This window comes from Macrobrachium nipponense, chromosome 26, assembly GCF_015104395.2.
Source record: "Macrobrachium nipponense isolate FS-2020 chromosome 26, ASM1510439v2, whole genome shotgun sequence".
Taxonomy (NCBI): Eukaryota; Metazoa; Arthropoda; class Malacostraca; order Decapoda; family Palaemonidae; genus Macrobrachium; species Macrobrachium nipponense.
Window position 1 is genome coordinate 72,684,416 of NC_087215.1, and position 13,415 is coordinate 72,697,830.

The following is a 13,415-nucleotide window of genomic DNA, read 5'->3' on the forward strand; positions in this document are numbered from 1 at the left end:
AGTTTTTTTAAAAATTCGCGGAAAAATACTTATAGGCCTACCAGCCAAAAACTTTTGTATCACGCGCCTTAGGGGATGCTGGGAGTTCACGGATCAAGGCGTTGTTTTGTTTACAATCGTTACGCAGGCGCGCAAGCGCGAATTTCTTTCTTATCACACTAAAAAGTATCAGTGACAAATCTCAAAAATTATTTCGTCACTTTGACATAATTTTTGCACCGTTTTAAATTATCCGTTACATGAAGTATTATATATGAAAATGTGCGCAATTTCATTTACAATACAACAAAAAAATACTCATGATTGTAACTTTTATCAGTTTTGAAATATTTTCATATAAATAACGATAAGTGCCAAAATTTCAACCTTCGGTCAACTTTGACTCTACCGAAATGGTCAAAAAACGCAATTGTAAGCTAAAACGCTTATATTGTAGTAATATTCAACTATTTACCTTAATTTTGCAACAAATTGGAAGTCTCTAGCACAATATTTCGATTTATGGTGAATTTATGAAAAAAAATTTCCTTCCCTGCGCGCGCGGATTCTCCGCCATAAATCTCCGAATTGCGTACATCGAATTCTCGGAAAATTTGCTCCGTTTCATATTAGGCATTTCATAGAGTTTTATATATGAAAATGTGCGCAATTTCGTGTAAAATAAAAGGAAAAATATTTGAAGGTTGTAGCTTTTCTCATTTTCGAAATATTTGCATATAAATCACAGTAAATAGAAAAAAAACCACGTTCGGTCAACTTTGACTCTACCGAAATGGTCGAAAAACGCAATTGTAAGCTAAAACTCTTACAGTATCGTAATATTCAATCATTTGTATTCATTTTGAAACAAATTGGAAGTCTCTAGAACAATATTTAGATTTATGGTGAATATTTAAAAAAAACAATTTTTTACATCTGCGCCTTACGAATTTGTACATAATTTTGTGATAATATTTTTCCGGTGTTGCTTTTATTGTTTTACAATGTATTATATATCAAAATGATTGCAATTTAGTGTACAATACAACGAAAAAAAAGAAACTCGTTAGCTTTTACCGTTTTTTGCACAGCGTGATTTTAATACAATTATGTATGAATTTTTTTTTTTTGCTACCATATATCGCATTATTTACATATGATAATGATATTATTTTTCATTTCTGATGATTGCATACTAAATTTCAGGCAATGACAAAAAAAGGAGTAAAAAATGAACTCTTAATCTTCAAAACTAAGCGCGCTGTGATTTTTTGAAAAAATTATTTTTTCCGCTTCTGCGCTCACTCAAAACCGGCTCCGGAATTCGGGGGAGTTTTTGATTTTTACCGCTTCGGCGTTTAAGGGTTAATAACATTATCTCTTTTATCAAAGAAGCTGGTCTTCTCAAATATATCTGACAGCTGTGCTGTCTTAGTATATACATTTTTTTTAATAGTTTTACTGTTATGTGATCAATCACAATTCTTTTTATCGAAATATTATTTTTATTTTTATCAGAAATTTTTTTTATTTTTTAAATCAAATTTATATATCTCTCATAAAGATAAAGGTATTTTGAATGTTGTATAATATATTATAAAAGTTAAAAGATCACATTTAGTATTCGGCGTCGGTGACCCTGGTAGTCGTGACGCCAGATAACTCGCAACCAATCAATCAATCAATCATTCACTATGGACCAATGAGGCAGAGCCTGATGATGGTGAGCTTACGGTGGACCTGCATGTGAAAGCCTTGAGTAATGGTGTCGACACGGATGTCCAAAAAGGAATGGTGTCACCCATACTTCTCTAACAAATGAGGCACAGAACAAATTCCTCCTCAAAGGTGTGCCTGTGTGTCTCCAGTTCTTCTTCGTCGTTGATGCTATCGAAGGTGTCGACTTTATAACAAATGTATACAGCTGGTCTGGGGGTCCAACTGAAGAAACGATGCTCAACAACACCTAAATAAAGGTTGGTGAACAGCACATTAAGGTGAGAACCCATGGCTATTCCATCAATCTGTATCCATATTTGCCCTTGTATATCAGTGAATGGAGCCTCCTTAATGCAGGTGTCGAGCAGGTGCTATCAGGATGCCCCTGAACGTTCCATATTGGGTAGGAATCATCTTTGTAGACCATGTCAAGGATCATCTCTATTATTCCACTGTCGGGTGCAGTGGTAAAAATGCTCTCTAAAACCAACGGCACCGAAAGGAAGAGCCCCTCCCAAAGCATTGACAACCAATCAAATATAGCCAAAAATTTCTGTAAATCTGCTTTTAGGCTTAATATTTCATAGTTTTACCTTTGGCTTCATTTACCTTTTGGAAATGGTTCAATGAAATCTGTTTCAGAGGGATTTTCTTCCGAGATAGTATTTTTATAATTATTATTATCCAAAATTTGCAAGCGTCGATGAGCAAAAAACTCATAAGGCAATTCACTTGCAAAGTGATCTCTCATATTTGAAGAGTGTAGAAAATAAATATATGGATAGATATAGATTCCCAAACAGTTAAACATTCAAACACAGACACAAATTTAGGCCAAAATCCTACAGGTACTCGATGCTTGTTATTTGCTATTATTTGTGTTTTGCTGTGCATGACATCAATATGGTCATGCCAGCTAGTAATTATCTGTAATATATCACATTTTTTATATTTTTATAAAACTTCTCTTTCCGGTGTTGATGTGTTCATCAGTCAATGTGTAATATCCCACAGGAAAATTTGTCGTTGTGTTCCCTCACCCACCTGCTTTTTTGTTGGTATGTAGTTCCTTTTCTATTATTTAGTATTTATTTTTTCTTGCATAAATCTTACTGCGTTGTTGATTTCCCAAAAGCTGCATCTTTTCTGTGTCCTTCTTCAGGAAGAGGATTTTGCCGAAGATTAAATGATTTATAAGATAAAATTATGCTATTTTTCAGTAGGCTGAAAATTACCACCTCAGTCTTATAGTTCATTTAGGTTACCAAACCAACTGAGTCAGTAAATAGTGGGACGAAAGGGATAGGGAATGTAATATAGGGAAATAGCAAACAACTTTTTATTAATGAATCAATTTTATTTCTATGATTTTATACACAATGCGCTCATAAGTCAGCAAGTATCTTATAACAGCAGGAATTACGTGTTGGTGGTATATCTGCAGAGTCAGTCAAGGGGGCCAGCAATCATTCTTTTTAGTTGGACAGAGCTTCCAACTGCCTCTGGTATGCCTTCTGGAAGGCATACTTGGCATCCAACACTTCCTGGGTGTAAGGAACTTGCCCTGGAGAGCCTGGAAGGCTGGCAGGTACTGAGGAGGCGAATGGTCCAGGCCATCTTGGCTGTTGGACATATGTTGCTGCAGGAACAACCTTTGCCACATATGCAGGGTCAGACTTTGCTTTGTATGCAGGATCACCCTTTGTTCTGAATTCAGGTGTTAAAGGAGCAACCTTTGCCACATACACAGGAGATCCTTCATAACCTTGTTTTGCTAAATATGCAGGATCAGTCTTTGCTCTGTAGGTAGCTGATGTTTGAGGGACAGCCTGGAGCTCATATTTATATGGTGTTTGAGGATCGTCCTTCACTACATATGTCCCTGATGTTGTTGGAACAGCCTTGAACAAATATTTGACTGATGTTTCAGGATTAGTCTTGACAACATACCTAGCTGAGCCTGCAGAATAGGGCTTTGCTGCATATTCAGCTGCAGTTCCTGGATCAGGCTTATACAAATACTTGGAGGACGTTTCAGGATCGGTCTTCAGTAAATACTTGACTGATGTTTCAGAGCCAGACTTTGCTCTGTACGAAGGCGATGGAACAGCCTTATACAAATATCTATTTGATGTTGCAGTATCAGTCTTTAGCACGTACTTAGCTGATGTTGCAGGATCAGTCTTGAGCACATAGGAAGCTGAATCAGACGAACCTTTAGTGGCCTCAACTTGTGCTCTGTAGGCTCTGTAGAACGCATCAGTAGCAGCCCTGACTTCGGCTGTGTCACTGACGGGCGTGACCCTTCCATCAACGCCGGCAGGCACAGAGGAAGCGAAGGGTCCTCTGTAGGCTGGCTGGGGCTCTGAGTACTTGCTGGAGGAAGCAGCTTGTTTGGCAGCTCGGAAAGCTTCGAAGAAGCGAGCTCTCTCTGCTTCCACTTCGGGCGTGAACTGGGCAGAAGCCAGGCACACACCAAACAGAGCCAGAACCACCTGAGAGTAGAAACAATGATATTGTTCTTACTGAATGTGAAGAACGAAATGATACAGGTGATGCAAAAATTTCACTATTATTGGAGATCTTTCTTTGAAGAGATGTCCTCTATTTTACACTAATCAACATTCTGATGGTTTAAAAACATTACTTGGTTCTGACATACTGACAAAAAGGGTCCACAGTTTTACTTTCAGGCTACTAGAGATTTCCAGACCAGAGATGTAGTCAAACTATAGACAACAAAGACAAAAGCAGAATTTAGATTCTTATAAAACTTTTAGGTTATTTACCAGAGTCCTCATGCTGATGATCAGATGATGCCAGGCAGCAACTACGAATACTCAACGTGATCTTGGCGCTTTTATACGAATTCGGATGGCCCAAGGACCAACTATATCAACCCAAAGCATTCTGGTTTGCGAACTTTGTTAACGGTAGTGTCTTCACTGGTTTTTTATTTATTATTTTAATGTGACATTTTCCCCCTTACTTCGAAGGGAGGCGAGGTTGAAGACTAAAAACAGTTGGTAATATGGACTGAAATCGTCCGTCATGAGGAAGAAATTTATTATCCCATAAAAAATGCCTGATAAAAATTTGCATCTTAGCTCCTGGTTATAAACTGGTAAATGGCAGACATCTAGCAACTGGAATGAAAGAGTTAATTGAAAGAGACACAGTATCACCTATTGGCTTTACATTGAAACCTGATAACTCTAGGAATGATGAGAAATATTATGAAAAATTAAAAATTTAGGATAGTAATGCCAAAGACATTTGTAATGAAAAAGCATAGCGTTATATTTCACATTTGAGGGCCCTTTGGCAACAATGCAAGAGAGAGAGAGAGAGAGAGAGAGAGAGAGAGAGAGAGAGAGAGAGAGAGAGAGAGAGAGAGAGAGAGAGAGAGAGAGAGAGATGGATACACTGAGAGCAGTAAGAAGAAAACCAAACTTCATTAAAATCGTATGCATTAAGCTGCTTTTTCGACCACTTCTTATAAAACCTCACTTAAAATAGAACATGTTAGCATAACAGCTCTCGGAGTCTCTAAGGAATTGATTGAATTTGCCCTTCAGTAGAAAGTTTAAAACACTCTTGTCATGACTGGCTGGGACTCGAGAAATTAGGATTAATCTGATATCATAAACTTGGATGTTGAAATACTCTTAAGATGGGTTTTTATAGAAACAAGTCATACGAAAAAAATAATATTTCTAGCATCAGGACCCATAATAATAATAATGATAATACTACTACTACTACTACTACTACTACTACTACTACTACTACTATAACTACTATATAATAATAATATAATAATAATAATAATAATAATAATAATAATAATAATAATAATAATAATAATAATAATAATAATGTCGAATTAGAAGACTGTGATAGAGTAAAAAAAAATGATGATGAATATTCGAAGAATTAAAGCAGTAATTATGTTACAAAAATGGTAAATCTGATATAAAATCAGAGAATTCATTTAAAGATATTCCATCAACATCACCTTTGCATCAGCTTGCTTCATCGGTAGTTTCAACTTAGTGTATGTATATATATATATATATATATATATATATATATATATATATATATATATATATTACATATATATCTATATATATATATATATATATATATATATATATATATATATATATATATAAATATATATATATATATATATATGTATATATATATATATATCTATATATATATATATATATATATATATATATATATATATATATATATATATATGTATGTATATATATGCCACTGGCCAGCAAACATGTCCAAACCCTTTCAGTCTTCCCCTCTTCAGCCTGATACTGACTGGCCATTGCCTTAATCTCATCCTGATGTCTTCATTCCTAACATAATCGTCCCATTTAATGCCAAGTAACCTCCTCAGCAGATTCATCTCGAAATCATCCAACCTTCTCTCTTCTGTTCTGGTCAGTGCCCAGGTGGACGAACCATACATCATGACTGGTTGCACTATTGCATTAAATATTTTCATCTTAGTTTTCAAGCTGATTTCATGCCTTGATCATACTTTTTTTCTCAGAACCTCAAAAGCTCTTGCTGTTCTTAGTTTTCTTCTTTGTATATCTTCAGTTTGCCTCCCGTCTGCTGTTACCACTCTTCCAAAGTATACAAACTTCTCAACTTGCTTGAGTTCCTGTCCACTGATTATCTTAACCTCTATGTGTACCCAATCGTCATCCCTACTCACAACCATGATCTTGCTCTTCTTTGTGCTGATGTTCAGGCCAAATTTATGTGTCTCTGTCTCCATCCTCATTACCCTACTTATCAGCACCAGCCACGTATCAGCAACCAATGTAACATCATCAGCAAAGTCCAAATCCATAAAAACTTCTCCACCAATACTAGTTTTCATTCTCCATCACTCTTCTCATTATGTGGTCAAAATATACATTAAACAAGGTGGGTAACATAACACATCCCTGTCTTAGCCACTTCCAACTGGGAACCAGTCACTTTGCTGTCCATCCATCTGTACACAGGTGCCCACACCTTGGTACCAGTTCTTTAGTATCCTTATCACTTTCAGTGGTATTCCATAGTGTTTTGCCACTCTCCACATTCCATCTCTCCATACTGAATCATATGCTTTCTCCAAGTTCATAAAAGCTAAGAATATTGGCTTTGCACACTCCCATCCATCTCTTCTCAAGTATCTGTCTTAAGGTGAAAATTTGATTCACTGTTGACCTTCCACTTCTAAAACCACACTGCGGTTCTCTAAGGTCCTCTTCTACTCTAGGTCTTATTCTGTTATGTATTACTCTTAAGAATATCTTCCCTGCGACTAATAGTAAACTTATGCCCCGATAGTTACCACACTCCCTTTTGCTTCCTTTATATATATATTATATATATATCCTATATATATTATATATAATATATATATATATATATATATATATATGATATATATATATATATATTATATATATATATATATATATATATATATATGTGTGTGTGTGTGTGTGTGGGTGTGTATGTGTATGTATATATATGTATAATATATATATATACTATATATATATACTATATATATATATATATATATATATATATATATATATATATATATATATATATATATATATATATATATATATATGTATATATATATATTTAGCAAAGTTAATCATGTTTATAATAAAAACAAAATATTATTGTTATTTTCTATTTTTATTCATTGAACCGAATGGCCCTCTGGATGCCAGTGAGTTTTTACTGTAGCTTCCCAATATCTCGAATGAGTTACTTTATAGCAGCAGGTAAACCATACAGTAGCCGTCCAAAGTTCATTTATTCCTTAACGTTTCGGTAAAGCTGTTTACCATTTTCAAAATGACAAATGAAGTCAGGGGTATAAATATGCCATATTTATACACACAACCTGGCTTACAGAGATTTTTGACAATATATGATTTGTTGTCGAATCTTGTCTAGGAGCACAATGGCTCATCTGACGTAGATGCTGATTGGCTGGGGCCAAGTCCCAGGAGTTCTGGTTGTAGGATGAACTGCCTGAAGTATTGAGAGGCTGAGCTGTTATCCCATTGAGGCACCTTGACTTTCTCCTGACAGGGATGGGGAGAAGAAGGGTCTCCTGGGTTACATTCAGCAACGGCTTCAATTGGATGATGGTGAAGGTCTTTGTACATCACAAGCGGTAATGGTTGTTGTCGTCTTCTGGAATTCTTCCGCTTCTTACGATCTGCTGGCATTGGGGGATATTGCTGTGTTCCCTCAGGTAATGTTGGCATACTGCCCCTTCGAGTAGGTGGACTGCAATCCTCATGGAGAGTTGAGTCATAGTCATACCGATGTACGAATGGCAACATCCATTCTCAGGGTTATGATATTTGGCAAACCACTCCTCTCCTCTTCATGGGATTGTTGCTAGTGATAGGGCTGTTTGTCATCAGGTTCTGAACTATCTTCTGATCCTTGTAGTAGATTGTAAGTTGGCTTTTTTGTCGTGTCCTCATTCACAGCGAGAGGGTGGTTCTGCTCACAATACCAGCTGTTGATGGCATTTCTGGTCACCTTGGTGGCCAAACGGTAAGAATGTTCTTGGTGTTCCAGTAAGATTATGAAAAGGCATTCATGATGACAGATTTAAATTTATCTGGGTATTCATTCACTATGGACCATTGAGGCAAAGCCCAATATTTATGAGCTTACGTTGGACCTGTATGTGAAAGCCTTGAGTAATGGTGTCGACACGGATGTCCAAAAAGGAATGGTGCCATCCATACTTCTCTATCAAATGAGGCACATAACAAATTCCTTCTCAAAGGTGTGCCTGAGTGTCTCCAGTTCTTCTTCGTCGTTGACGTTATCGAAGGTGTCGTCTTTTATAAAAAATTTATACAGCTGGTCTGGGGGTCCAACTGAAGAAACGATGCTCAAACCACCTAAATAAAGGTTGGTGAACAGCACATTAAGGTGAGAACCCATGGCTATTCCATCAATCTGTATCCATATTTGCCCTTGTATATCAATGAATGGAGCCTCCTTAGTGCAGGTGTCGAGCAGGTGCTATCAGGATGCCCTTGAACGTTCAATATTGGGTAGGAGTCTTCTTTGTAGACCATGCCAAGGATCATCTCTATTATTCTACTGACGGTTGCAGTGGTAAAAAGGCTCTCTAAATCAAACAGCACCGTCTTGAAAAGCCCCTCCCAAAGCATTGATAACCAATCAAATATAGCCAAAAATTTCTGTAAATCTGCTTTTAGGCTTAGTATTTCATAGTTTTACCTTTGGCTTCATTTACCTTTTGGAAATGGTTCAGTTAAATGTGTTTCAGAGGGAACTTCTTCCGAGATTGTATTTTATAAGGCAATTCACTTGCAAAGTGATCTCTCATAGACAAATAGTTCCATATGTGAAGAAAATGAAAACTATTTGAAGAGTGTAGAAATTAAATATATGGATAAATATAGATTTCCCAACAGTTAATCATTCAAACACGTACACAAATTTAGGCCAAAATCCTACAGGTAATCGATGCTTGTTATTAACTGTTATTTGTGTTTTGCTGTGCATGATATCAATATGGTCTTGCCAGCTGGTAATTATCTGTAATATATCACATTTTTTATATTTTTATAAAACTTTTCTTTCTGAAAGAAGTAACATGGTGGTGTTGATGTGTTCATCAGTCAATCTGTAATATCCCACAGGAAAATTTGTCGTTGTGTTCCCTCACCCACTTGCTTTTTTGTTGGTATGTAGTTCCTTTTCTATTATTTAGCATTGATTTTTTCTTGCATAAATCTTACTGTGTTGTTGATTTCCCAAAAGCTGCATCTTTTCTGTGTCCTTCTTGAGGAAGGGGATTTTGCCGAAGATTAAATGATTTGTAAGATGAAATTATGCTATTTTTCAGTAGGCTGAAAATTACCACCTCAGTCTTATAGTTCATTTAGGTTACCAAACCAACTGAGTCAGTAAATAGTGGGACGAAAGGGATAGAGAATGTAATATAGGGACAAAGCAAACATCTTTTATTAATGAATCAATTTTATTTCTATGATTTTATACACAATGCACTCAAAAGTCAGCAAGTATCTTATAACAGCAGGAATTACGTGTTGGTGGTATATCTTTGGAGTCAGTCAAGGGGGCCAGCAATCATTCTTTTAGTTGGACACAGCTTCCAACTGCCTCTGGTATGCCTTCTGGAAGGCATACTTGGCATCCAGCACTTCTTGGGTGTAAGGAACTTGCCCTGGAGAGCCTGGAAGGCCGGCAGGTACTGAGGAGGCGAATGGTCCAGGCCATCTTGGTTGTTGGACATATGTTGCTGCAGGAACAACCTTTGCCACATATGCAGGGTCAGACTTTGCTTTGTATGCAGGATCACCCTTTGTTCTGAATTCAGCTGTTGAAGGAGCAACCTTTGCCACATACACAGGAGATCCCTCATAGCCTTGTTTTGCTAAATATGCAGGATCAGTCTTTGCTCTGTAGGTAGCTGATGTTTGAGGGACAGCCTGGAGCTCATATTTATATGGTGTTTGAGGATCGTCCTTCACTACATATGTCCCTGATGTTGTTGGAACAGCCTTGAACAAATATTTGGCCGATGTTTCAGGATCAGTCTTGACAACATACTTAGCTGAGCCTGCAGAATAGGGCTTTGCTGAATATTCAGCTGCAGTTCGTGGATCAGGCTTATACAAATACTTGGAGGACGTTTCAGGATCAGTCTTCAGTAAATACTTGACTGATGTTTCAGAGCCAGACTTTGCTCTGTAAGAAGGTGATGGAACAGCCTTATACAAATATCTATTTGATGTTGCAGTATCAGTCTTTAGCACATACCTAGCTGATGTTGCAGGATCAGTCTTGAGCACATAGGAGGCTGAATCAGACGAACCTTTAGTGGCCTCAACTTGTGCTTTGTAGGCTCTGTAGAAAGCGTTAGTGGCAGCCCTGACTTCGGCTGTGTCACTGACGGGCGTGACCCTTCCATCAACGCCGGCAGGCACAGAGGAAGCGAAGGGTCCTCTGTAGGCTGGCTGGGGCTCTGAGTACTTGCTGGAGGAAGCAGCTTGTTTGGCAGCTCGGAAAGCTTCGAAGAAGCGAGTTCTCTCTGCTTCCACTTCTGGGGTGAACTGGGCGGAAGCCAGGCACACGCCAAAAACAGCCAGAACCACCTGAGAGTAGAAACAATGACATTGTTCTTACTAAATGTGAAGAACGAAATGATAGAGGTGATGCAAACAGTTTCACTATTATTGGAAATCTTTCTCTGAAGAGATGTCCTCTATTTTACACTAATCAACATTCTGATACTTTAAAAACATTACTTGGTACTATTATACTGACCAAAAAGGGTCCACAGTTTTACTTTCAGGCTACTAGTAGAGATTTCCAGACCAGAGATGCAGTTAAACTATAGACAACAAAGACAAAAGCAGAATTTAGATTCTTATAAAACTTAAAGGTTCTTTACCAGAGTCCTCATGTTGATGATCAGATGATGCCAGGCAGAAACTACAGACACTCAACGTGATCTTGGCCCTTTTATACGAATTCGGACGGCCCAAGGACCAACTATATCGACCCAAAGCATTCTGGTTTGCGAACTTTGTTAACGGTAGTGTCTTCACTGGTTTTTTATTTATTATTCTAATGTGACATTATCCCCCTTACTTCGAAGGGAGGCGAGGTTGAAGACTAAAAACAGTTCGTAAAGTGGACTGAAATCGTCCGTTATGAGGAAGAAATTTATTACCCCATAAAAAATTCCTGATAAAAATTTGCATCTTAGCTCCTGGTTAAAAACTGGTAAATGGCAGGCATCTAGCAACTAGAATGAAAGAGATAATTGAAAGGGACACAGTACCACCTTTTTTCTTCAGTGAAACCTAATAACTCCAGGAATGATGGGAAATGTTATGAAAAATGAAAAGTTTAGGGTCGTAATCCCAAAGACATTTGTAATGAATAAGCATATCGTTATATTTCACATTTGAGGGCCCTTTGGCAACAATGCAAGAGAGAGAGAGGAGAGAGGAGAGAGAGAGAGAGGAGAGAGGAGAGAGACGACGAGAGAGAGAGAGAGAGAGAGAGAGAGAGAGAGAGAGTGGATACACTGAGAGCATTAAGAAGAAAACTAAACTTCATTAGAATCGTATGCATTAAGCTGCTTTTTCGACCACTTCTTGTAAAACCTCACTTAAAATAGAACATGTTAGCATAACAGCTCTGGGATTCTCTAAGGAATTAAATGACTTTGCCCTTCAGTTGAGACTTTAAAACACTCGTGTCATGATTGAGAGGGACTCGAAAAATTAGGATTAATCTGATTTCATAAACTTGGATGTTGAAATACTCTTAAGATGGGTTTTATAGAAACAAGTCATACGAAGAAAATTAATATTTCCAGCATCAGAACCCACATTAACAATAAAAACTTCAAGGCCCTACACCCACGAATAGCAGAACAACTCCAGCATTGTATCTCAAATCACCATGCACCCAAATGGATGACCACAGGAAGAACATCCTTAGAACAAAAAGACAAGAGTAAGGGAAATATAGCCAGTAACTACAGGCCTATCACCTGCCTACCAATAATGTGGAAGTTACTAACAGGTATCATCAGTGAAAGGCTATACAACTACCTAGAGGAGACAAACACCATCCCCACCAACAGAAAGGCTGCAGAAGGAAGTGTAGGGGCACAAAAGACCAGCTCCTGATAGACAAAATGGTAATGAAGAACAGTAGGAGAAGGAAAACCAACCTAAGCATGGCATGGATAGACTATAAGAAAGCCTTCGACATGATACCACACACATGGCTAATAGAATGCCTGAAAATATATGGGGCAGAGAAAACACCATCAGCTTCCTCAAAAATACAATGCACAACTGGAATACAATACTTACAAGCTCTGGAATAAGACTAGCAGAGGTTAATATCAGGAGAGGGATCTTCCAGGGCGACTCACTGTCCCCACTGCTCTTCGTAGTAGCCATGATTCCCATGACAAAAGTACTACAGAAGATGGATGCCGGGTACCAACTCAAGAAAAGAGGCAACAGAATCAACCATCTGATGTTCATTGACGACATCAAGCTGTATGGTAAGAGCATCAAGGAAATAGATACCCTAATCCAGACTGTAAGGATTGTATCTGGGGACATCAGGATGGAGTTTGGAATAGAAAAATGCGCCTTAGTCAACATACAAAAAGGCAAAGTAACAAGAACTGAAGGGATAAAGCTACCAGATGGGAGCAACATCAAACACATAGATGAGACAGGATACAAATACCTGGAATAATGGAAGGAGGGGATATAAAACACCAAGAGATGAAGGACACGATCAGGAAAGAATATATGCAGAGACTCAAGGCGATACTCCAGTCAAAACTCAACGCCGGCAATATGATAAAAGCCATAAACACATGGGCAGTGCCAGTAATCAGATACAGCGCAGGAATAGTGGAATGGACGAAGGCAGAACTCCGCAGCATAGATCAGAAAACCAGGAAACATATGACAACACACAAAGCACTACACCCAAGAGCAAATACGGACAGACTATACATAACACGAAAGGAAGGAGGGAGAGGACTACTAAGTTAGAGGACTGCGTCAACATCGAGAACAGAGCACTGGGGCAATATCTGAAAA

General features: G+C 37.7%; 2 protein-coding genes across 2 annotated transcripts; both read right to left on the reverse strand.

Annotated features, from left to right (window-relative positions):
- Positions 1 to 3,034: 3,034 nt before the first annotated feature.
- On the reverse strand, positions 3,035 to 4,595 carry LOC135200411 (adhesive plaque matrix protein-like). Its single transcript, XM_064229040.1, has 2 exons — positions 4,488 to 4,595; positions 3,035 to 4,193 (listed from the first exon to the last, which is right to left on the reverse strand). The coding sequence occupies exons 1-2, from the start codon at positions 4,497 to 4,499 to the stop codon at positions 3,174 to 3,176; spliced, it is 1,032 nt and encodes a 343-aa protein (XP_064085110.1). The 5' UTR covers positions 4,500 to 4,595; the 3' UTR covers positions 3,035 to 3,173.
- Positions 4,596 to 9,768: 5,173 nt separating this feature from the next.
- LOC135200409 (adhesive plaque matrix protein-like) lies at positions 9,769 to 11,308 on the reverse strand. Its single transcript, XM_064229039.1, has 2 exons — positions 11,225 to 11,308; positions 9,769 to 10,925 (listed from the first exon to the last, which is right to left on the reverse strand). Exons 1-2 carry the CDS (start codon positions 11,234 to 11,236, stop codon positions 9,906 to 9,908), a joined length of 1,032 nt encoding a protein of 343 aa, XP_064085109.1. The 5' UTR covers positions 11,237 to 11,308; the 3' UTR covers positions 9,769 to 9,905.
- Between the last annotated feature and the right edge of the window lie 2,107 nt (positions 11,309 to 13,415).